Genomic DNA, 25,686 nt, shown 5'->3' with positions numbered 1-25,686 from the left:
TGCCTTCCCGGGGCTGAGCCGCTGGCCCCGCCCGCTACCCCTCCCGTCATGCTCCCTGAGGCGGGAGTTTTGGAGCCTGCGCGCGCGCTCTTCTGTCTCCCCCCGCCCTCCGTTTCTCCTTCCCCAGCCAGGACCCGCAGCCGGTAGGAATCGGTTGTTCTTAGGGGACTTGTCGGTGTAGGGCCTGTGCCGCCATTCCTGTCTGGCTCGGCTTCCTCCGGTAGGAGGTTGTGTGGCCCCGGCTGGGCCGGGCAGCTGTCAGCGGCTTTCGGGGGCGGAAGCTAGGCCGGGGCCCGCTGCCGCCTCTGCCCGGCTGTGTCTGTGAGGGGTGGTGGATGGCCCCTGTGGTGCCTTAACTGCCTGGGTTCCCTTAGGGAGGTGCCCTTTGCACCCCTGAAGCTGGTGAAACTTGGTGAGACGGCTGCGGGGTGTTCTGGGTCCCGCGGTCTTGTCAGGGGAGAGATTGAAAGGGGGGAGGAAAAGGGAGGGAGCCAACTTGGCAGGCAGCAGAGTGGCTGGACTCTTGTTCAGAGAACTTTTTGCTGCAGAAGACTTTATAATTTTAACTAAGAATGAATTGTATTTATTAATGAAGCCTATAACTGAGTGAAAGCTCTTAAATTTAACAGTTCAAAGCACCATTAATTTCTATTCTGCTCTGTATATCTCTGGAGCCGACACCTTCGATTCAGTCACGCAAACAGTGCATATATGGATTGGTATTATTTCTTTCAATTTATAGTGTGCTGTGTACCTGTTGATGAGAGTAAATTCATGCTGTGATAAATAAATTTATTATATATATTTTAGAAATATTTCTGCCACTTAAATCTCTCAGTATAAAGTTGCTTCATTTCAAGATTAAAGCACATACTGACTCATGTTCTCAAATTAGTCTGTCATTGCTTTGCAACGTATAGTTTTTCTAATTCTTAAGGATCTGTTCAGCTCTTCCCAAAATGACGTTTCTTTTCTTCTTCATTTTTGTAGCTGGAAAACACTCAGATAAGTTAATTTTTTTCAGAGAGAAATAATCCTGACAAAAATGGAGATGCATGCAGTCCTCTTGTAGAGGAATATATATAAGTAAAGATGCTTCTCAGTGAGCAAGAGCAAATCTTGTCCTACAACGGTGAAGTCCTTTTGTTTCAGCTGTCAAACACAAAACATGTGGAGGGAGCTGCTGATAAAACAACAGACTTGTGTGTTAGAAGAATGGCATTCAACAGAGACAGTAAGCTGTTTGTTCAGAAGTCTTCTGGAGCATTCAGCATGCATGCCAGTCACTTAAAAACTGAAATAATTTGTTGTAGCTGCACAACGGATTCCAGAACAGGGATTATTCTTCCATGCATTTTGATCAAAAAGAAGAAACGGAACAATGTTATCGAATACCTTTTGTTGTTGCTTCACAGCTCAAATCAATTTGAGCAGTCCTTTATTTTTAAATTGGATTATGAGCTCAAAGAAGACATCAGGTTGTTTGCTGGCCCTTCAGTGTTGTGGAGGCATGCCAACAAGCTGTTCTACATCTCTTCTGACACCTGCACAGTTCTAACTGCTCCTTTTCAGCTTTCTTCCGTTGTGTGGACAGGTGAAATGGAGGGTGAAGGCACAGTTGTCTTAGGGATAAGAACTGCTTGCCTGCCAGATGATGAAGATGAGGATGAGTTTTCCACATCAGACAGAGCCATCTGGGGTAGTGAGTTCTTTGGCTATGCAATAGAAACACAAAAAATGCTAACTGGCACATGCTTTATGCCTCATGCATATAGCAGAGTGGTATCTTCTGTCTGTGTCTGCAAGAATGAGATACTGAAAAAACAGCTCCGATTATCGCTTGTTGCAGTAACACACAAGAATCAGCTTATTTGGTTCCAGGATGGTCTCCCTAAAGGTGTTTGTGAGCTTCCTTATGAGAAGCCGTGTTCAGTAAAAATAGCTGTAACCAGTAGCAATGATGTGCTATTTATTGTGTCTTTTGCCTCCGGAAATGTCTGTGTTGTACAGAGGAGAGACAGCTTACAGGTATTTGTGGCTTTAAGCAGCTCCCTTTTACTACTATGTCTTTATTTGTATATATCCTCTTATTAGAAGTTTCTGCAACCAAAAAGCTACATGTTTTAATTTTATACTTTTTTTTAATTGTTGTTTCTGTTAAAATAACCTACCTAAAGCACTGCTTGCTTATATATCTGACAACAAACCCTGGATTCTATTATTTAATAATAAGTTTCATGATTCTGAGCCAAAGCTTCTGTTTCTAATTGAAAAATTCCACAGTATTAGAACCTGAAGTCGTAAGATACTTGTGAGTGTGCCTGCATAATTTGTGTTAAAGTCAAAGTAAACTAGCGCCATAGCAGAGCACAAACTTCTTGCCGAAATTTAAAAGTGTTTTGAATCTCACTTAGTAGTAACAAAGAAGTATTGTTTCACGAAAATAGCAAGAGGCCTCCCTTATGTTTTCTAGTCAGGACAGATAAAGTTAACTGTTAGGCTTTTGTAATACTCTTATCAAGGTGACTTACATAATTGAAGAAATGTCTTTAGTCCTATTTAGTCCTCAGCATTATTGTACATATTTGTCTTTACCTTTCAAACATATTTAAGTGCTTAATGCAACAAAGGTACTTTTGAATATCAAAGGTTATCATGTCTTCAACAGATCTGCAAACATTGTTGGTTCTAAATAATGTTACAACATTTAGCTATTCAACTGTTTAAGTACACTGAAAAGTTATCTTCTTTGTGTTCTGGAAAGTAGCTAGTTTTTCCTGGAGTTACACAGGCTGTAAATGATGAAGTGAGAGCTTGAAGCTTCTTAACATTACTATATTCCACACACCTGAACAGGCTGCCTCTTTATAAAAAGCATGGTTCACCAAGATTAAATTTCAAATTGAAGATTTATTAAAAACTATTTTAAAACCTCCTCCACTGTAGGTGGCTTCCAAATGGCAAAAAGTGAAGTCTGTTCTGGTGGATGATTTTATTGGGTCTGGAAGTGAGCAACTGTTACTGTTTTTTAAGGATGACTCCAATACAGATGTGTTAAGTACATTCAAAATAACAGATCTTGGAGAGGTCGACTATGCAGTAAGTTCAACTTGCTTTTTCTCAGCTGCTTGGTCTGTGCTTACTAAATTAACGAAACTGCATAAACTCACTGAAGGATTGGTGCAAAGTGAAATTTAATGTGTGTTGTGAAATGCTCTGAAGTTTGAATCTTAACATTCCCTGCTGTAAACATAAAAAAAAATCTGAAGAGATTATTGTATTGTAACATCAGCCTAATTTGGGGAAATTAAACTAATGCAGTTGCAAATGCTTGACATATGTACACTACAATGCTTACCTTTTGGTGAAGAACTCTTAATTAAGGTCATAGTGCTTGTTAATTATCTTCTTATAATTGATTCTTTCCATTATGTACAATCACACTCTAATTGCATTAAGAAGATAAGATTTTTCTTGTAAAATGCATGTGAATTTGCTGGGTTTTTTTCTATTTTCCCTAGATTTTTGTAATGCTTTGTAATAGCCTGTACCTTACCTTCAGCTTTTAATTAATCCAGGGGTTTCTTTCTTTTTTTTTTTTTATTTAGAGTGGAATTAATTATAAACATGATGTGCCTGCTGCAGAAGGATTGCAGGAGAATGGTTTGCTTACTGTCCAAGCCCTTGAAACACGATTACAGGTTTGTACTTGATAGTTCTGCCTCTGTGTTTTCACCAAATTGCTTTTCTGTATCATTACATTAGCTAAAGGGAGAGGTTAATGATACTGGTTTTATTGGAGCAGTGTTTCAGGGAGAAGACAACATTGTTAAGTATCCATTCTTGAATCAATGATAGTTTGTGTTTTGGTTCTCTCAGTTGTTACAAATGCATTTGGGTAATTGGAAGTGTCTAACTGAATTTTAATCAAAATTTTGCAACTATGCTGAAGGTATCCCTTCAAAGATTCGTAACACTCATTTTACAGATATTTAACTATCAGTTTAGTAAAACCAGAAAATTTACTACTTTTGCTTCACATTACATACTTTGTGATAGTGTAGAGCCAGATCCCCAGTGAGTGCCAATGAGAGTGCCAGTCAATCCTGAAAATAATGAGTGTTACGGTCTGTTTCTTTGTCCACAGACTTCAATCAAATTCGCTTTACTTTTGCCTCAATTAGTGACCATGGTTATTTCACCACCTGCTGATGTTTTTCCTCCTGTTACTAGCAATTTTATAAGCATAAATTTGCAAGAATAATTTTATTAAGTACAGTAGGTAAAGCTAAAATGTATCCTTCTTTTAATTAGCATCATTTATAAAACAAGCTGGGGGGGACTTGCCATAGTCCAAGTGATCAATGGGAATATGTCATTGCCTGCCTTTCTTTCTACCTTTCATCCTGGTAGTAAACACCCAACATACTCTAGAGATGTTCTTCTGCAGTGTTGTGTGATGGCCTATACCAAATAGGTAATAGTTGACAAAATTGAAAGATTGATTAAAAAAAAAATTAAAAGTTTTAGGGGGTTAGTGTAAATCTCAGATTGAGTCAATTATGTGAGGCCATTGTTAAGTTTGCTAACAGTGCTTTTATCTGAGATAGGAGGTAATTATTCCTGTGATTTGAGAATTAGTGAAACCTTAAGTAGGATATTGTGGCAGTTTTATCTACAGCCTTTAAAAATGAAGCAAATTAATTGGCATAAGTTTATTACTGGAAGAAAAGGAGGACTATAACATATTTGGGATAGTCTAAAAAAGAAAATATTTTTCTAGGTTTAATTATAAACAAGATGTCTAGATATTATGCAACTTCTAAAAGATAAAAGCTGTTGTTTGGAGAACACTGGATAATAGTTTCTGGTTTTGTTTTCTGTTTATTTTCCTTCAGTTTTTTCAGAAAATGGAAAGTGTAAGAAAGCAGAAGTTGGTTGAATTTTGGGGACCTCTTGAGCTCCCTTCCAACCCTGCATTTTTGTGGTTGGTCAGTTTGCATGTTGTTTTAGTTGTTTCTGGATTCTTTTAGGTAATTACCTGTTTTAAAGCAGCTGCATTCTTTCCTTACTCATTACATTATTTTCCTCCTCTACAACACAGAAGTTAGTTTGTCACTCATTTGTTGTTGCTTCCACTGTTGTAAGGAAGATTTGCCATTGCAATTGACAGCTGTATATTCTGTGTAACTATGTTCTGTGGCTCTGTTCTTTTAAAACACCAACCGGCTTTCAGTTGTACAGATCTGTGAGTGTGTTATAATCAAATGAATAGTCTATTTTGTGCATTCTACTGGCTCTGCTGGAAACAAGCACTGGCTGGAGATTTCATGTAGCACCTGCTGATGAAGTTCTTTGACACAGACTCCTCCGTAAGACTTTTGTTTGTTTGTTTAGAGATCTTTTTGATCTCTAATTTTCAAGCCATGTGCTAGCACAAGCATTGTAAGGAAGTTGGAAATCTTTCTATGTTTTAATGCTGTAAATCTTTGCTATTGTCATGCTGATGAATTTCAAAGTATATGCTGATGTCTCTTTTTTGACTTTACTGTTGCTTCCTTGTTGAGATCTCCATTGTTCTGTATTTTTCCCTGAATGATGAAATACTCTTGCTGTTTTTTTGTCATCTGATATATAATTGAATTTCAGCAATGATTGTTTTGATGCCATAGTGTATGGATCCTGCTTAGCTTCCAAATGATTTTTAGCCTTTATCATCAAAATTTAGGTCCTCCAGAAATTTGCAATCAAAACATGTTTTGTCAGTCTCTATGGAATCTTTTAGGGCAAAAAGAAATAGTAGATGCAGTCCTTTTTCATGTTTTGTTGCTTATGCCTTATTTCATATTTGCTCTATTCTAACCATGTGAGAACTTCAAAGGACTGAATTATGGTCCACTGCATTATAAGGAGGTTGCATTTAAGTTGTATAAACTAATACACGTAAGTTGCATTTTGCAGTAGGGAAATTTAAAAATATATCAGCCTGTGCATTTTTTAATTGTCTTATGTCTGCATCCAGCCTTTTCTCCTCTGAAGACTTTTTTTCTTTAACACTTGCTTTAGTACCTGCTGAAGACGAGTTCCTTTGAAAGAGTACTGCAGTTATGTTACAAGAGCCGAGGTTACAGGGTTTCTCTTGGGTTTGATTGTTCTGGTAGAATCATAGAATCATAGAATAGTTAGGATTGGAAAGGACCTCAAGATCATCTAGTTCCAACCCCCCTGCCATGGGCAGGGACACCTCACACTAAACCATGCCACACAAGGCTTCATCCAACCTGGTCTTGAACACTGCCAGGGATGGAGCATTCACAACTTCCCTAGGCAACCCATTCCAGTACCTCACCACCCTTACAGTAAAGAATTTCTTCCTTAGATCCAGTCTAAACCTCTGCTGTTTAAGTTTCAACCCGTTACCCCTTGTCCTATCACTGCAGTCCCTAATGAATAGTCCCTCCCCAGCATCCCTGCAGGCCCCCTTCAGGTACCAGAAGGCTGCTATGAGGTCTCCACGCACACAGCCTTCTCTTCTCCAGGCTGAACAGCCCCAGCTTTCTCAGCCTGTCTTCATATGGGAGGTGCTCCAGTTCCTGGTCATCCTCCTGGCCCTCCTCTGGACATGTTCTAACAGCACCATGTCTTTTTTATGTTGAGGACACCAGAACTGCACACAGTACTCCAAGTGAGGTCTCATGAGAGCAGAGTAGAGGGGCAGGATCACCTCCTTTGACCTGCTGGTCACGCTCCTCTTGATGCAGCCCAGGATACAGTTGGTTTTCTGGGCTGTGAGTGCACACTGCTGGCTCAGGTTCATTTTCTCATTGACTAACACCCCCAAGTCCTTCTCTGCAGGACTGCACTGAATTTCCTTTTTGCCCAAGCTGTAGCTGTGCCTGGGATTGCTCCCACCCAGGTGTAGGACCTTGCATTTGGCATGGTTAAACTTCATGAGGTTGGCATCAGCCCACCTCTCAAGTGTTAATGTCCCTCTGGATGGCATTCCTTCCCTCTAGCATATCAACCGAGCCACACAGCTTGGTGTCATCGGCAAACTTGCTGAGGGCACACTCAATTCCATTGTCCATGTCAGCGACAAAGATATTAAACAAGACCGGTCCCAACACCGATCCCTGAGGGACACCACTCGTTACTGGTCTCCAGACGGACATTGAACTGTTGACCACAACTCTTTGAATGCGACCATCCAGCCAGTTCTTTATCCACCGAGTGGTCCACCTATCAAATTGATGTCTCTCCAATTTAGAGACAAGGATGTCATGTAGGACAGTGTCAAGCGCTTTGCACAAGTCCAGGTAGATGACGTCAACTGGTCCACCCCTGTCCATCACTTTTGTAGCCCTGTCATAGAAGGCCACGAAATTGGTCAGGCAGGATTTTCTCGTAGTAAAGCCATGCTGATTGTCACCAAGCACATTTCTCTTTTTCATGTGCCCTAGCATGCCTTCCAGGAGAATCTGCTCCCAGATTTTGCCAGGCACAGAGGTGAAACTGACTGGTCTATAATTCCCCGGGTCATCCATTTTCCCCTTCTTGAAAATGGGGGTTATATTTCCCTTTTTCCAGTTGTCGGGAATTTCACCTGTCTGCCATGATTTTTCAAATATGATGGCCAGTGGCTTTGCAACTTCATTCGCCAGCTCCTTCAGGACCCGCAGATGGATTTCATCAGGTCCCATGGACTTGTGTACATTCAGGTTCTTAAGATGGTCTCGAACCAGATCCTCATGTACAGTGGGCCCAAGGTTTAGGTTTTCACAGTCCCTGTGTCCGCCTTCCAAGACTCGGGTGCTGTGGTCAGAGCCTTTGCCAGTGAAGACCGAGGCAAATAAGCCATTCAGAACCTCAGCCTTCTCCAAGTCCTGTGTAGCCAGTTCTCCCGAAAGTTTCTGGAGGGGGCCTACATTGTCCTTAGTCTGTTTTTTATCCACTACATACCTATAAAATCCCTTCCTATTATCTTTAACATCCCTTGCCAAGTTTAGGTCCAATTGGGCCTTAGCTTTCCTAACTTGGTCCCTAACTACCCTGACAATATCCCTGTATTCATCCCAGGCCACCTGTCCTTGTTTCCACCTTTTATAAGCCTCTTTTTTCCTGTGAATTTTCCTCAGCAGCTCCTTATCCATCCAAGGAGGTCTCCTGTCCCTCCTGCTGCACTTCCTTCTAGTCGGGATGCAACACTCCTGAGCTTGTAGCAGGTGATCCTTGAATCTTAACCAAGAGTCTTGGGCCCCCCTGCCCTCTAGGGCTATATCCCATGGAACCTTGCTAAGCAGGTTCCTGAAGAGCCCAAAGTCTGCTCTTTTGAAGTCCAGGGCAGCGAACTTGCTGCATACTCTTTTCATTGTCTTGAGGACCTCAAATTCGACCATCTCATGATCACTGCATCCAAGACTCCCCTGGAGAGTCACATTTCCAACAAGCCCTTCCCTGTTGGTGAGCACGAGGTCAAGCAGGGCACCTCTCCTCGTCGGCTCCTTTACTGCTTGCAGTCATACCATAAGTCACAAGTGTCTTTTTATGTCCACTGGCCTGTTCCCCCTACAAGTACTTAACAGTTGTGTATGGACTGTAATGCCAAATTCTTTTTCCTGTGATTAACTTGTTTCCTTTGACTTGGTTTGCCTGGTTTTGGGCAGGTATTTTTTCAATCCTTATTGGTGATACACTGAATTGCTGCATTGTCAGGTTGTTCTGTTCTCATTTTGATAATGCTGATTTAGTGGTGGGTAGAAAGTTATTTAAGAAATGTTCTATGATTTAATTTTTATTACTATTTTTAATGTAAGATTTAAGTATTTTTCCATTTTTTCTGGATTGGCCTGTTTTTTTGGTGTTCTTACATAAGACATTTTAGTCACTTAAAAAACACAGACCCAGTTATTTAGTGCATGAGCTACTTCAGCCTGTAGATTTCTGAATTGCTTCCCTCTGGCTTTTATTTTTTTTTTTTTACTTTTTCCATTTTATCTTTGATTTTCCCAATATTTTTTAGTCTTAACAATCATGAATGTGCCTTTCTGTTGTCTTTGCTTTCTAGAAGTGCCACAGTTCTTGGCTCAGTGGTTTTAGCTTTGTATGTATGTTTATTAATTTATTTATTTATGAATGCTGCAACTTTAAATGGAATGTGTCAAAGCACTTGGCTGTTCTGCTTACCACTAAGCCTCTGCCTTAATTTGTTTTGCTTTTGGCAGCGATTCATCTCTTCTGCTGTTCATGCTGGATTTATTACAGCTGTATTGTGTTTGGCTCTAGACTGCTTTATTTTGATGCTGATGTTTATTTTACATTTTAAGGTGATCTAGTTTTATTTTCTTAGTTTCTCTATGCAAAGATTGTGACTTCTACTGGTGCTTGTTGCATAATACATCTTGGCATATGGCAGAAAGGATGTGCCAGAGGGAGCTGATGGTGAACACTACCCAGTCTTGGTTTGCCATGTGGTAGATTTTGGGTCTTTTTCTTGTTTGCTTTGTGAGGAAAAAGGGCTAGCAAATGTCAGATTAATCAGCAGGCATACCTCAGTGAATCTTTGGCCATTTTGACCGCTTTAGTCTGTGATTCGCCATTTGCTTTTTTTTTCTCAGTTATTTATTCAGGAGTTGCTCACAAATGGCAGTAAGAAAATAGTTAGGTATTCTGATGACCTTGATTAGGAAGGTGCTGTAAAAGAATCCTTATTCTTAAATCTTCCTTCCCCTCTCTCAATTCTGGCACTGTATTATTGCTTGGAATCTGGTACTTGCCAGTGCATTCTTAGGTAGCAAATTAAATTTTTACAGTACTTATAATGATGAGTGCTACTTGCTCTAAATGGTCTTTACCATTGCACCTTGAGCAGAGGGCATCTCTTTGCTTACATGAAACGGTCTTTATTCAGGCTTCTCAGTTGCTTATGTTTGATCCTGATTATTGGTTCGGGGGTTTTTTTGGGGGGGAGAGGTTTGGGTTTGCATTCTAGTGGTGAGCTTTATTCTGTCCACTCCTTGGCAGCATAGGACTTCTCAGGATCTTGCTTCCCTGATAATAGCTTTTGAGAACTTTCTTAAAATCTAAGCTGCTGGTGCTGGCACGCTGCTTTCTTGCTATTTTTTTTTGTTTGGGTTTGTTTTGGTTTTTTTTTTGTCTGTTTGTAAAACTGCCAACTGTTCAATATATTTAGTTGACCAGTAATCAATATGAATCTTGAGAAGAAATTCAAACTCATATAAATAGAAAAGGGAAGTAGGAATAATAATGAAAGGGCTGAATATCTACATAATTAAATAAAATAGACCTTAAATTTCATATTAAACTTGAGGTTTCATATCAAGAGGCCAAGATACTCAGATTAATATTTTGGATCTTGATTGCATAAAAACAGAAAGCTGCAGAAATATATTGGGACCTTCTATATTGGTTCTTATTTGCAGTGCACCTAAGTGTAAGCGTAATGATAATTTTTATCTTTTGCAGGCTGGTTACACTTCTGTTCAAGAGTTACAGCAGCATTTAAGACTCAAAAAAAAGGTTATTCTTGAATCTTGCAGAGCATTAATAGATCTTGTTGATGAAAGAACCCATATCCTACCAACTGCAAAAGAGGTAAATTGCAGAAGAGATCAATACTGAATTCTGCCCAGTCATTTGTAGAGGGTGCTTCTCTCAACCACTTGTTACTTTCACCAGTAGTATTGCCACTATCAAAACTCATTAATCTGCTTTTTAAGTCTAGTTCATTACTTTAACCTGACAGTGTATGTATATAAGAGTAAATTTGGGTTTCTTTACTTGGTATTGATTTGCACAATACCACCTGACAACTGAGTTGCATGGAGGAGTAACATTTAACACAGAAGTGGATTGTACAATCTTAACTGGCACAGTTGCCTAGATATTGAATACCTATCTACAGCTGATCATGTTAGGAAAACTGAGCTGTCACAGATGTGTATAAGCAAAATTTATTTTACAATGGGAACAGAGTGAACTGTGCACTGAGAAGGTGGTGGAGCTTGAGATGTTATCTTAATGTGTTGCCCGAAAGAAGCCTCCTAATTTACTTGAAATGGAGTTGATCTTGTTTACAAGGAGAGAATGAGTTGTACTTTTCATGGTATCATGTTTTAAGAAAATGCAATTCTATGTTTTGAATCTACTGTAGAGAATAAAGTAGTGTATATAGACTTCATTTAGGTATTTTAAAAGCACTTCCAGCAATCATTTGTGGTAAAATGAGAAGTAATGCAGTTTAAAAAGAAATAACGTCTCCACTTTATCTAAAAGACACAACATTTTTCTGTAAGGAAGGTCTTGTCTCTCTCTGGGATGACGTAGAAAATCCTCCTCATTCTCTTAGTAAAGAGACCTCGTTGGCATCTGAAGTCCCAGAGCACTTCACAGAGAAATTGTGGCAGCGTGTTGTTGGTGACAGCTTGATAGTTGGAGTAAAACTAACTGAATCATTTTACTTGTAAGTATATATATTTATCTCATATTTTTTAGTACTTTTATAGAAACTGAATTTGCAGGTTAAGCTGTGCAGTAGCAAAAGTGCACTTTTGAGCTTTGAACTTTCTCATTTTGAGCATCTGTATATAAAATGTTTCAAGTGTGTCTTTGTCAGTATTGTGGCTGCTGCTTACATCTCTCCAGCTCTGCACAAAAAAACCCAACCAAACATTGTATAGCAAAAAATCAGTTACGTCAGTATAGCCACATCATTACTGGAGGCTTTTACAGAAGAGTTTTCTACATAGTCCATGTTGACTGACATAGCTATGCTGATACTAGTATGTGGCGTAGATAAAGCTGTCTTAGCTATATAGTTCTTGATGCCTTACTGTTAATATTGTGCCATTCCTGAAGAGTGATTTGCTTAAAGAAGCATAAAAGAAAACATTTTAAATTCACTCATCAATTTAATAAATACTACAGCCAAGTGTCCATTCAAATAAATATTTACTAAGCTTATGCTTTGTGTAACATGTGGAACAATCAGACATACAATACTCAAACCTTCGAAGTTATTTGTCTATTCTTATTATTGTCTTCAAATGTATTCATTTATTCCCTTCTTTTTAATTGCACAGTTGTAGATGTAAATACTACTTATGTCATTTCCTCTTTGCAGGAAGGAATCTAATTTGGAAAACAATTCAGCAAACCAGGATTGCATTACACAATGCATGCTGTAAATTTCTGTTTTCATGTAAACTGTGGTGGAGTCAGAACTTTTCTTTTGACCTGTATCTCCACAAGTAGCATAGCTGATACTGTGTTAGGGTAAGCTTAAAGACTACTGATGCCACTGAAAATCATTCAAGTGGTGGTGAGGGAGCTGACCTGTTATGCCCTTTGGCCATTCTGCTGGAGCTGTGGGTATATTATTTCTCTACTGCCAGATTGCTATGACTTTAAAAGAAAGTTGACTTCATCTTCCTGACAGCTTCTGTTAAGAGCCACTGAGGCAAGAGATTGTTTTTGCCTTTCCAGTATTCATTCTTTTAGCTTTGATGATGATGACTTTGTTTTTGAAAATTAGATACTTCATTCTTGTATAGCTTCAGAAATTCTCAGAAGATTTGGAACCATTCTTTATAAACTAGCAGCAATATGGCTCTCTCCCCCATTTTTAAGGCTGAGAAAAGATTTGTGAAGATGAAGTAATTTGTCAAAGGTTTCCTGCTAGGCTAGCAGCAGAACCTAGGTCTGCTGGGTTCCAGTTCAGTACAGTTCACAAAGATGTGAGTTTAGGGGGAAAAGGGCTTGCTTCTCCATCCCAACACTGTCTTTATTGATTACTTTTGTGCTTCCTAATAAGACAAGATTGCAGTGAAGCTTGAGGTTGCCTTACGAGGTGGTGATACTTCTCCCTAAACAAAAAGATAGGCATAAGACTTTCAGATGACATCTTGAGACTGAATTGATTGACAGAATAAAATAGTCATTAAGAGAGTATCTGAAATAGTAATATTTGCATTTCACGGAAAGAACCCTGTATTAAATAAATAAAGTACTTCACATATTTCAGGAAATTACTGCATTGTTAAGGTAATAGTATTTAAAACCTTTTATTTTACTTTCTACCTTCAATTTTGTTGGGTATCTATAAAATAACATAGAACATCAGAAAAGCTTTTAGTCTTCAAAGAGGGCAGAAGATACTTTCTGTAATTTTCTTATTAAAAGAGAGTTAAGTCTTTAAAAATAAATTATAAATGTCATAGAGTATCTGCCTGGGCTATGTGGAATTTTCAACATTTTCTGGGTGAATTACAAATCCAAATTCTTTCAGTTGAAATGAGGCATTTAACTTCTAGAAGCCTTTTAAAAAATTCAGTCAACTTTTTGAAAATCTTTATACTAAGCTTAGATGAAATAGTCATTTGAAGGACTTATACTCTTTGCACAGTCTATGACTTAACCTGGAATGATATTGGAGTTTGTGTAGTCTTAAATGTGCGTGTGTGTGTGTAGACATATATATAACTACACACACACACATATATATATATTTCTGCAAAGTTCTGGTTATTTGTCAGAAAACAGAATACAAACTGGGGGTGCAGTCATCTTATATGGATTTTCACAGGTCACTGAGTGATGTCAGTTTATCTTTAGTGGTGGATCAGAACTTCTCTTCGATTTCTCCAGTTATTGAGTGTCGAAATAAGATCATTAAGCTGAACAAAGCCTTCTCAGCATTGGCTGTCTCCTCCTGCCAAATTGAGCCTCCTCCAAAAAAGATGAAACTGGATTTGCATGGCAAGTGTAATATGAAAAAAGAGTTTCCTCAGCTGAATGAAGCAAAGTCAGTCATTGCTGTTACTAGCCTTTCACCATTACTGGCATTTCACCGTGTATGTTGCATAGTTCTTCTACATGCGAAGAAACAAAAACGTCGGACTGATAGTTTACAGGAGAGCAAAAAGATTACTGTACTCTGTGGGAAAATTTCATTAAGTCTGGAAGATGTTTCAAATGGAAAATATTCAGTAAAGATGCTAAAGGATAATAATTACTGTACAGGTAAATGGATTGATACATTTTGGATTTATAAATACATGGTTGATTCTTCTGTTCACTGGAAGTGATGCCAAGCTGTTTTGAAGATGCAATCACATCTCTGTCTTTAAACATGAACAGCATAGACCCGTTGGGAATTAAAAGCTGGGTGGAATACAAGACAGTGCATTTTTCAAAATGGAAAAAATGTTTAGTGCTTTCCTGTAGGGTTCTTGTGCTTTCATTGGTGCTGAAATATCTCTGGATAGGTTAATTCTGAAGATAAGTCTGAGTACAGGTTGCTGAAAGCTGGGGATTTTTCTACAAGAAAGATACTTAACTATTTATTAGATACAAGAATATTTTCTTTTCTGCTGTAGTATTACCTCTTAAATAATACCAAAGTAATTGAAGCTTTTCCTCATCTACAAGTCTATTAAGGTCATTTATTTTGTTTCTTTTAGTATTTCTGATTTAAATGATTTTGAATTGTGCTTCTGCTTATGTAGTAAAAAACCTTTTGGATCATTCGTAATGAATTTTAATTTTTTTCTTCCTTTAATGCTGTATCATGGGCTAAAGCCAACATGTCATCTTACTATCTACAGGAGGCTATTAATAATCTTTGGCGCCGTGACATTTATCTTTAGAGTTTTCATTAAAATGGTGGGGCTTTGTTAACCAGCTAGCTCATTTGCTTGACAGGAGTAGGTATAAGAATTTAGGTGAAAACTCCCCAAAAATGCCTGTATGCAGGTGCGAACTCTACATAAAACTGGGGCCGTAAACCCAAATTTTTGCATAAGCAAAGTTTAATGCATAAAATCTTCAGGCCAAATATTTTGTTACTGTATTTTCTTGCAGGTTCTGTGGAAGATATACTTGCTGTCCTTGCAGTATCTCTCAGATTCTCCTTTCAGATTGTGTCTTCTGATTGTGCATTGACTCCAGTAAATTCATGGTTACTGGGAGAAATGGAGTGCACACCATTTAAGGAATGCCATGACAACATATTCTGTCATAAAGCAGGAATTGTATACGGTACAGTTTTTAAATGGACCCTGAAAAATCCATTCGAAGGGCTTCTAATGTTATTTTGCAGGTAAAAATGCTTAAAAAGAGTTGAGTATATTCATTTTGCATGCACACTTTTTTATCTTTACAGTATTTCTGACAGGTACCATAAACAACAGCCAAAACCGTAATTATTAGGGTTCTAATATTGATGATATGACAATCACCAGCGTTAACAGATTAATTTCAAATCAGAGATATGACTGAACATGAATAGTATTGTTTAATTTTGTCTAGGCTAGAACACTGAATTACAGATAAATCTAGTCTCCATTAATATCTGCTTGGTACTATTTCGTTTGTTCATTTTGCTGCACATGAATTTTATGTTCTTTTTTTCTTGCATTATTCTTAGTATAACAATTTTTTTTCAATGTGTGTTGATTTTAAAAAATATCTTAAGGGAATATTAAGAACAAGTAAGAAAAACCCTAAACAAACAGCAACAAACCTTAAGTTATATTCAATTTTAATTTATTGCTATGCCATTTAGTAGTTTAGTACTGCAACATAAATTTAGTCCAATTTTGTATGTGTTTCTGAAGTATTTATTTCCTACCTACAATGTTTTTGAAAAGTAAATAATTTGAAGTCTCAGTGATTTGTTTTTCTTACATAGATTCTTGGACATATGTCTATAAAATTTCCTAAAGCAGGCTATACAAGTTAGTTATACTGCCATGGTATATCATTTAGCTGGATATGGCTCACAGCATAAAAAGTATGTTGTACTGATGAATGTTGCCTGTCCTGGAGACTTCAAGCTAAAAAATAAAAGAAAGAGAAGGTATATCTTTAAACGGTTTCTAATTTATAATGAGTTTGAATCTTTTACTCAATGTAGGAGTTGATTTCCCTCTTTTGTCTACGAGGAAAGACTAAATTGTTTAGGAAATCAATCAGTAAAATTTTAAGCCTAAAGGCTTTTGATTCCTTTTAAAATGTTATTTGATACTATACACTTTTAATCCAACTTAGTATTAATAGTGAACTGCATGTTTATGGTGTAACTATGATTGTATTTTCTATGTCTTTGTTTCCCATCTTTGGCTTAATCTTTTATTCAGCTGGGATATTTCTCTGATTGGTGGGAACTACAGACTATTTTTTTTCCACAGCCTTTCAGAACTAACATAAACTACTATAGCTGTTATAAGTATGGGAAAGTTCAAGATAAGTAAATTGAAATAGGCATTTTTCCTGAAACTACTTCTTTCTGGGAAAACTAGCTACCTAAGGATGCTTGTACGGTTTTGGGGGTTGGTGTTTTTTTTGTTGGTTTTATTATTGTGGATTTATTTTGTTGTTGTTTTTTTTTTTTCTGGGGTATTTTTTTTTTCCCCATCAAAAGATATCATGGCAAACACTGGAAATAGACTTTGGACAAACTCTACATTCCTCTTAAAATAAGGACTGTGTCATTGTGTCATATATGCTACACTGGTGTCCAGGAGAGTAGGTTCCTGATGATTGCAAGCACTATTTTATCTTGCTTTCTTAATAATTTTGAACGTCTGATTTTTAAGTACAACTTTTCCTCTATAATGGCCATTTAAACAGGAGCTGTGGGCCACCTAGTAGCCATGCTGTGAGTTGATCATGACAATCTATGAATAAAAGTGACTTTTTACTGCCTCTAAGTGTAGACTAAACAATGCATTTCCTTTATATTATCATATGTAGCCTTCATGTACAATAACTTGCTGTTTAAAGAAACAAGTAATGCTCATGAAACCTTAATCGTGTACATATATTTTAGCATAGAATAGATATGTTCCTGAGGTTTGGTTAGTGTCAAAGTGGTGGTGAGTGTACCATTAGAAAACCTTTGCTGGCACTTGTATGTACAGTATATATAATACTTAAAAGCATAATCAGCATATGTGTTTCCCTGTTTCATTTTAAGTAATTTTGTTTTGATTTCCATGATAAAAATTTGAAGATACAAGGTAGTTCTAAGAATAATAATAATAATCATTATCGTCTTATTTTTCAGAAATCTGACTGTTTTGTTCCAGTGCCTTTATAGCCTTATTAGAGTTCTCCCACCAAGCTGTGATGTAAAACTCCTGAAATGTGGAAGCAAAGGTATCCTGACTGAACAGTTAGTGCTGGCTCTGGAAAAAGAAATGCTCACCTCTAGGAATTCTTTCTTCTCAAAAGAAAGTAAAGTTGAAAACAGTTTGACATGGGGGAATGAGCCTGGCAAGACAATCACTGATGCTCCTGTGGCTTCTTTACTGGACAGTGAGGAAGGGATTCAGCAATTCAGAAAAAAGCTTCAGAATGAAGGGGAAGAGAGTATGCTGAGTATGAATCAAACAATGAATGGTGCCCTTTACCAGGAAATGTCTTTGAAAATAGCAGCTGCTCAGTGCAGTTCAGATATGATTGCATGGAGACTAAGCAAGTTCTAGAAACTATTTACTATATTTATCTTGAAGAATATTTTATTAAAATTATACTATTAAATAATATTTATATTTTCATGGGTACTTACTTTTTGTTGTATAGCTCGGTTATTTCTACAGATAAATACTGGTATTTTGGTTGATGACTTGTAGTTGGTTTGGCAAGAATTTAATATTAAAGGTAGTTGAGTTGTTACTTTGTTACATAATTTAAAAATATTCCTTTTAAAGTATTTTCTAATAATTCCTATTCCAAAATTATATTTCATGAATCACAAATAATCTGTATTGGAAAAAAGATAACAAGGATTTACAGTTTAAAATAGTCCTTTTAAACTTGAAAGATGACCATTTACACAGGTAAAACTTCAGTCTTAAGACAGCTATAGAAATGATCAAAGTTGAGTAACAAAACTTGATAATTTGACTATGGGGTTTGACAAATTTAAAGAAGAGGGATCTTATCTTTGTGATATATCAAGACTTTCAAATAACTTGTAATGATACTACTTGAGGAAGACAGCTCTGATTGTACCTTGCAGCCCTGTCTTCTGGAGTTCACCCTCAGGTCTGGGTGATTTTGGAGTTTTGGAGCTGGAGAACCAGATCAGGCCTTTTACAAAATTTCAAGAACTCATAAAGTTTCACTGTAATAAAACACCTTCAGGTTTGAGAGGTCCATTTCCACCTAGGATCTAGTGCTACGACTAATCTTGTTGATAAATCCTGGAGGAATCTCTCCTTGGATGTTAACCTAGCTTCAATGTCAGAAGATTTGTTTTCTCATTCCCTGAGTTATAAATGGTTGTCTGCTGATACTAGCTGCTCACTGGTTTTGGCCTATCGCAAATATTTTAAATAATAGGCAACTCTTTGTCTATTATTCCTCCCTTCTCTGGTTTAACCAAGATACTGCCTATGCATCCAGGAAGAGAACTGCCTGTGATCTTGCAGATACTACTTGCTGAGGTACTTGCTTTTTAATAATTTTTTCCCACCATTTTTCAGCTTTGTGAGGGGCAGAAAGCTTAGAGAATCCCAAATCACAATAATTTGTTTCCCTTTATCTCTGCTTTATGTAAGCAAAACATTCCTTGTGTTTGTCACCATTTTTCTAAAGTTGTCAATATTTTGCTTTTCAGTTTTCCTGTAAACACAGTTTTTAATAGTTAATGCTGCAGTGTGCTCTCTAGCAATAAAAGATACTTAAAAATATTTATTGACTCAAAGGAACACTGGCATTTCATCAGGAAGTTCAAGTTCTGTATATATGTTTTCTAGAAGCATTAATGATATTTTCCAATCCAAGGTGTTCTCTCATATTGGCAACAGGACTAAAACAGTGCGCATCTAAATGCAAAACACTAGGTAGAACAACAGTAAATGAGAGAACATTGTGCTGTATAAGTTCAAGTCAGTTTAGTGATGCAGTCTGGCTTTTGAGATGCTCGAAATATTAAATGTCTCTTTTTGGGCTACTTAGAAATGAAATTTTGCATTAATATGCCTAGAATGCTTTGAGAAATTGTCATGGGTATTTGAAACTCAGTATTTATTGACTGAGAAAGAATTGTTTTAAAAAACACACAACTTTCTATGTTAAGCTCCAGTTCTTTTCAGCCCACAGTCAAAGCTTAAGAGCTTATTGTCAGGGCTTGGCAGTCACTTGTCACTGGAATTTCCAAAAGAAAGTTCCTGATTATAAACACTTAAGTGAAGCAAAAATATCTCAAAGTGTAGTTCTATAGCTTGCAGCTAAAGGCAGGACCTTGATGAGCCAGCTGAGCAGAAACTTTCAGAGCAACAAAGCTACTATTCAGCTCAGGGTACTTGAAGGAGTTTACACAAAGCAGTAAACAGTGCAGCAGTTGACTTTTATTAGCACTACTGTAGCAGCCTGGTCTCATGTTGTAACTAACCATTATATGTATGTCTTTAAGGAGACAATTTGATCTGTATTTCCATCCCTTTATTGAACTAGTAGAGTGGGACAAATGAAGAGAAGTTGCAAAAGACAGAAGTTGCCGGTTTTTAATTTTTACTTAACATAAGCAAACGATGAAATCACAGAGGCGTATAAGTGAAATTATTAGAATAGAATAAGATATACAACAACGTATTCCTACTAAAGAGTCTTTCCAGAAGCATGAATTTTTAGTTTGCATATCACTAGATGAGATCACTGAAAGCTTTCCTAACAGCTCTAAGGTTCGTGGACGTCATTACGTAGCTGACTATTAATGCATAATGACATGGCACAACTTTCAGTGGTAGTGATGCAATTGGTAGATGTATTGCATATGCATGGGAGATATTTTTATGTGCCAAAATCTAAAAGGTCTGCTGGAAATACTTGGAAGCTTTATGCTGGTATGGGTGGGTTTTGGCCAGGATTAATGGAAAAATGGAGCAGGATTGAACAAAGGTTCAGGCTCTCTAGAATCTTGTTTAGAGATATTTGTTTAGAGATATTTGCTTTCCTAAACTTGCCTTTCAGAGGTAAAAGCAACTAAAGGTGTTAACCTTCAGTTTATTTGGTCTGTCATGATGATTAATCTCGGCACATGCTGGTGTTCAAATGGAGAGTGAAAATTGCATGGACTAGGCAAACAGGTTAGGTTGGCTCACAAGGTTTCTCTCATGAATAGTTGCAGTCACATTTTCTGGACTTCCAAGAAAGTCTTGGTAGTGAGTTCTTGCACAGAGTGAATTCTGCAAGTAATTTTTTTTTTTTTAGCAAGCAGTTTGAGAAATTAAATCAGTGGTAACAGCAGCAATCCTGCTTACTGATTAGTATTGCCAAGAAATAACTGATAAAATAGTTGGATGCTTGATTCTGTAAATGCCCTTTTTGATGATAGCAGGTCAGGCTGGTAGAGATACAGATCACAAACCAACAGAAGGCTTTTTGTTACTAAAACTATTACTGATAGCAGATAACTATTCACACAATATATTATCTTACTTGCACACTTGTAATTACTCTGTAGGAGCAACAAGTGGGAGGGCAGTTGCAACCCCTGGGTTCTTCAGCTCCTGGGTAGGTAGTTTACAAAGTGCCTCAAAGAACCCTTTGCTTCATCAGGTGTGAGTACGTCATCCTGTAATTTTTTTTTGTCTGTGTATATCAACTGCTCTCTGCTTGTACATGGTCTAAACTAATGCAACCTATGGTTGATACTAATGTGGGTAGTGGCTTTGTACAGAGCCAGCAGGTTCTTGTTCTGAATTTGTCAGTTCTGGTGGTTTTAATAGAGCCAGTCTCCAGAGCTTGCCTGAGAGACTTTGCCATGCTGCTGCTCAGTGTATAATCTCCTCAGCTGTAGAACCCCTTCACACAAATTCACAGAGAAGGGACCTTTATCACATATAAACTTTTAACAACATGATAAAATTACGCCCAGAGCCAATTTGTCTTGACCCCAAAAGGTCAAGTGATTGTACTTTTGAATTCTGAAAACTAGCAGATGTCAGTGTTTTCTGTCAGGTATCTAGAGGAATAGCTCCAGTCCTCTGGCCAGGGCAGTGATCAGCATGTGGATGTGTACTTTGTCATGGCCCTATTAGCACCTGCTTTGAAAGACTGGGGCGCAGAAGGGAAGTCTGGCATAGGAAGAATGAGCTGTCATGCCTAAATGCACTCTTGTCTATCTTGGCCCTTTTAAAGTCAACATCATTTAAAGACCTAAGAAGTGGGATTTGGTGTCAAAGAACTCTGCATTTCCAGCCAATTTGGTATAATAAACAAATTTACTTCTAGTGATTTTTCTCTGTTATTTTCAGATGGAAGAAACTTGTCTGCTCCAGAGCAGTCTCTATTGCATAGCAATAGGCAGTTTCAAGTTTGTGTGAGTACTTGCATATATCAGATCAACCAACAGGCTGCTAAGTTGCTTATGGTAATGAAAGTTGAGCCTTCTCCCTCAGCTTTGTTTTCCCACAGCTTTTGGCAGTTTGGGAACTGTGACAGTCTTATGACTGCTCTCTTCTGAATCATGCTGACTTTGCTAAGACAAAATAATAATGCAAGCATATTGATGAGTTATTCTTTAGATACTATGAACAACGATGATAGGGTAAGCAAAAGGAGTATCCAAATAGTGGTAGTTTTCTTCTCCCCCCTTCTCTGCTTCCCTGGGAGAGATGAAGTTGTAAACAAGTGGAAGGTAAGTGTTGATGTAGAGATTTTAAATCTTGAATAAATGTAAAAGTTTAAGCATTATTTTGTTGTTGGGTTTAGTTTCTTTCAGGTTTTGGTTAGGCTGTTTTTTTCAGTGCTTTTCTCTGTTCTCTAGGCATGCCACTGGGTAGGAACAAGGTGATCAACTTGGTCAGTACATAGCAGGAGTTTCTAGCCAAGAGAAAAGCTGAATGAAACCTTCCCTGGGAAACAGCAAAAGAGTAGGTTTAATGCTGCTGTTCAGTCAGGTTAATTATTACTTTAAAGAGGTGATACTACTGTGGTCTTTCCTGTGACCTCAGGTTTCTGGTATGTGACTTACCCCTTGACTGCATTGAGAAATTCATAATTTGTAGGTGCAAGATGACAGTGGCACATTCATAAATCATTTGGTTAGAACAAAGACTGCCAAAGTGTCAGATTTGTAGCAATCCAGTTCGTGCCCAAAGCCCTACATTCGTAAAACTCTGTTGCTTAACTGTGGTATTTAGATCAGATGCACAGGTCGGTAAAGCAGTGTCAGGTTAACAAATTCCTCTTATTGTCTGAGTGGAGAGGTGGTGAATCATTTGCCAGCTGCAATTCTTATCTGTGCAGAGAGGTATAAAGGTAAGTGCTTTGTAGTAAGTCCTTCAAAACAGCATGTGCTGCCTTGGAACTTGCCCTTTTCCTCTCCTCAGAGCCCCAGTTATGGTTTTGAACTGAACATGTGATGTCTTTTGTAATGCTGCCTTTGAAATGCTCTCAAGCATGAGGGGGAAAAGTGGAAGCTGCCAAAATCTTCCAAAATTCATTGTTAATGGGGATCTGCTGTTTCTGTACAGTCTGTGCTATTCCTCCCTCACAGGCACTAGGGATGGTGCACTTTGAGAGCCTTCGTGTTTCCCTCCCCATCTCATTCCAGTGATCAAATACTGAAGACCAAAAAGGCAGTCACTTCTAAATGAAAAAAAATTAACTTTGCCTTTTTTTATCATGTCAGAAACAGGTATAGTTTCTTTTCCAAGGGATATAGCTCTGCTAAATCAGATAATCTACAGAGGAGCCATGTCCCTGATGCAAAGCATACCTTAATGAAGCTTTCAAGTGCTCCAGGCACTCTAGCAAGTAATTGTGCAATACAGGGGGAAAAAAACAAACAACATTTACTCCCCATACCCTTCATGAGTACTTTGTCACTGTTTGTGAGTATATTGGCTTGGGTTTTTTTTTCAAAGATTTCTGCAATTAAGGCTCATTCTTAATTCAACTCTACTTATTGGCAGTGGACTTTAATGCTGGCTGCAACATTTTAAGCCTCTGTTCAAGCTTTAACTCTTCTCAACCTCATTTAAGAAAATTCAGGACTCATTAGATTTGTTAGTATACTACTACAGTTTTTAATCTAGATTTGAATGTGAATTTTTAGTACATAATCTTTATAAAAATACAGATGGGGCAAATTTTGGGGGAGCTTGTCAAAATCTCTCTTTTTCCAAAGTAGAATGAAATTTCCTAATGATCAGAATATGCGGATGTGTCCAAATGCAACTAATATGTGCTGGTTTCTTTAATCACCCCGAATCAGTTGTATAAGTTAAATTTACAACAGAGAAAATCATGTAACATTCTAGGTATGTGCAGTTTTCAATACAATTGTAAGAAATGATATGAGGTAGACCAGCACTCTTCCATGTTTGTTAGGGTTCTTTTTTTTTGTTTGTCAGCACAGCCTGACAAAATCACTGAGAGCAACTGCTGGATTTGAAAACCTCATGCCCCTTTTTGAGAACATGCACTGTGGGTATAAATTCACATTTGTGATCACTTATACTAGATGATGAATTCTTAACTATGTTGGAGAGTCTCTGTGGCGGTCCAGTTGGATGTAGGAATGGGGCTGTCTTTCACTGTTGCATCCAAGTCTGCCCATGAATTAATGATAGAAGATAAATACAATCACCATCCTATGAATGACAGTAATTGCAACTTTAGCAAGAACAGAGCTGAAATCACAGGTTCCCATGGGATTAATCACCTATCACCTAATGCTGATGGTTTCACTGGGATTATTTTCCCCCTAATGATGTCCCTAATTTTCTTCAAGTACATGATTTATATTTAGTTATTCAAACACAGTGTTTCAGTTGTGATTATTTAACTAAAATTTTAAAAAATATATGATTTCAGTTTATTCCTTGTGGTTTTAAGTCACGTGCACTGCAGCATATTTTGCCTGCCACTTGCCCAGGGGAGTGCCTGTGTAAATGCAGAAATTAAAAGAATTCTCTTCCTGAAGTAGTATCTTAGTGATTTCATCTCACTGCAAAACAAAGTGAACTATTCCAAAGCAAAGTACCTCATTAATACACACTACCTTCTCAGTAAAAATGGTATTTTTATTAGCTAGAGGTCAGCTTTTAGTAATTTTATTGAAAGAATATGTGAGTTTTATACTTTTCCAATTACCTCACTTTAGAAATATGCCCTGAATGCTTATATTGACCTTATTGTACTTTTTGCTTGATAATTGACAAGGAACATAAAGAATATAATATCGAATCATAAAATAGGGTAGGAAAGGACCTTAAGCTCATCTAGTTCCAACCCCCCTGCCATGGGCAGGGACACCCCACACTAAACCATGCCACACAAGGCTTTGTCCAGCTGGCCTTGAACACTGCCAGGGATGGAACATTCACAACATCCCTGGACAACCCATTCCAGTGCCTCACCACCCTTACAGGAAAGAATTTCTTCCTTATATCCAATCTAAACTTCCCCTACTAAAGTTTGAACCCGTTACCCCTTGTCCTGTCACTGCAGTCCTTAATGAATAGTCCCTGACCAGCATCCCCATAGGTCCCCTTCAGGTACCGGAAGGCTGCTATGAGGTCTCCACGCACACAGCCTTCTCTTCCCCAGGCTGAACATCCCCAGCTTTCTCAGCCTGTCTTCATACGGTAGGTGCTGTGCTTGGAAATACAGAATGGTGAGGAATTCCTGTATGCTCTCTACCTTTCTGCAAAGTTCATGCACATGGAGCCCAAAGCCCTTTCCTTTCACCTTTGGGATCGCCACACACAAATGACTGTACGTGGTAGAAAAGCCTTTGTTGGTACAGTCTGAACATGCAGATTGGTTTCCAGGGACACGCCACAGCAGTGACCAGTGTGTGGTTGCCGTGGTCAGGGACATCCCCCTGGGCCTCCTGGGCACAGGCACTGAACAACTAAACAGACTATACACAGACTAAACAATCTGCTTTCTCAGCCTGTCTTCATATGGGAGGTGCTCCAGTTCCTGGTCATCCTCCTGGCCCTCCTCTGTAGTTGTTGCAACAGCTCTACGTCCTTTTTATGTTGAGGACATCAGAACTGCACACAATACTCCAAGTGAGGTCTCATGAGAGCAGAGTAGAGGGGCAGGATCACCTCCTTTGACCTGCTGGTCAAGCTTCTTTTGATGCAGCCCAGGATACGGTTGGCTTTCTGGGCTGCAAGCGCACACTGAAGCCAACTCATGTTCATTTTCTCATTGACTAACACCCCCAAGTCCTTTTCTGCAGGGCTGCACTGAATTTCCTTTTTGCCCAAGCTGTAGCTGTGCCTGGGATTGCTCCGACCCAGGTGTAGGACCTTGCACTTGGCATGGTTAAACTTTATGAGATTGGCAACAGCCCACCTCACAAGAGTGTCATGTGAAGGTCCCTCTGGCTGGCATTCCTTCCCTCTAGCATATCAACCGAGCCACACAGCTTGGTGTCATCTGCAAACTTGCTGAGGGCACACTCAATCCCACTGTCCATGTCACCTACAAAGATATTGAACAAGACTGGTCCCAGCACCGATCCCTGAGGGACACCACTCATTACTGGTCTCCAGCCGGACATCGAGCCATTGACCACAACTCTTTGCCTGCAGCCATCCAGCCAGTTCTTTATCGACCGAGTGGTCTACCTATCAAATAGATGTCTCTTCAATTTAGAGACAAGGATGTTGTGTGGGACAGTGTCGAACACCTTGCACA

General features: G+C 38.3%; 1 protein-coding gene across 1 annotated transcript; it reads left to right on the top strand.

Annotated features, from left to right (window-relative positions):
• Positions 1 to 94: 94 nt before the first annotated feature.
• Positions 95 to 17,516, top strand: FANCB (FA complementation group B). The gene is made up of 9 exons (XM_005151555.3): positions 95 to 143; positions 991 to 2,028; positions 2,947 to 3,099; positions 3,609 to 3,701; positions 10,483 to 10,611; positions 11,313 to 11,479; positions 13,601 to 14,037; positions 14,878 to 15,115; positions 17,084 to 17,516. The coding sequence occupies exons 2-9, from the start codon at positions 1,093 to 1,095 to the stop codon at positions 17,502 to 17,504; spliced, it is 2,574 nt and encodes an 857-aa protein (XP_005151612.1). The 5' UTR covers positions 95 to 143; positions 991 to 1,092; the 3' UTR covers positions 17,505 to 17,516.
• The last annotated feature ends 8,170 nt before the right edge of the window (positions 17,517 to 25,686 follow it).

This window comes from Melopsittacus undulatus, chromosome 2 (genome assembly GCF_012275295.1).
Source record: "Melopsittacus undulatus isolate bMelUnd1 chromosome 2, bMelUnd1.mat.Z, whole genome shotgun sequence".
NCBI lineage: Eukaryota > Metazoa > Chordata > Aves > Psittaciformes > Psittaculidae > Melopsittacus > Melopsittacus undulatus.
This window is presented reverse-complemented; position numbering and strand designations above follow the sequence as displayed.

Coding starts and splice junctions, on each gene's coding strand:
- FANCB (XM_005151555.3), top strand. CDS start 1,093: ATGCTTCTCAGTGAGCAAGAGCAAATCTTGTCCTACAACGGTGAAGTC. Junction 3,702..10,482: donor CCCTTGAAACACGATTACAG/GTTTGTACTTGA, acceptor TATCTTTTGCAG/GCTGGTTACACTTCTGTTCA. Junction 10,612..11,312: donor TCCTACCAACTGCAAAAGAG/GTAAATTGCAGA, acceptor TTTTTCTGTAAG/GAAGGTCTTGTCTCTCTCTG.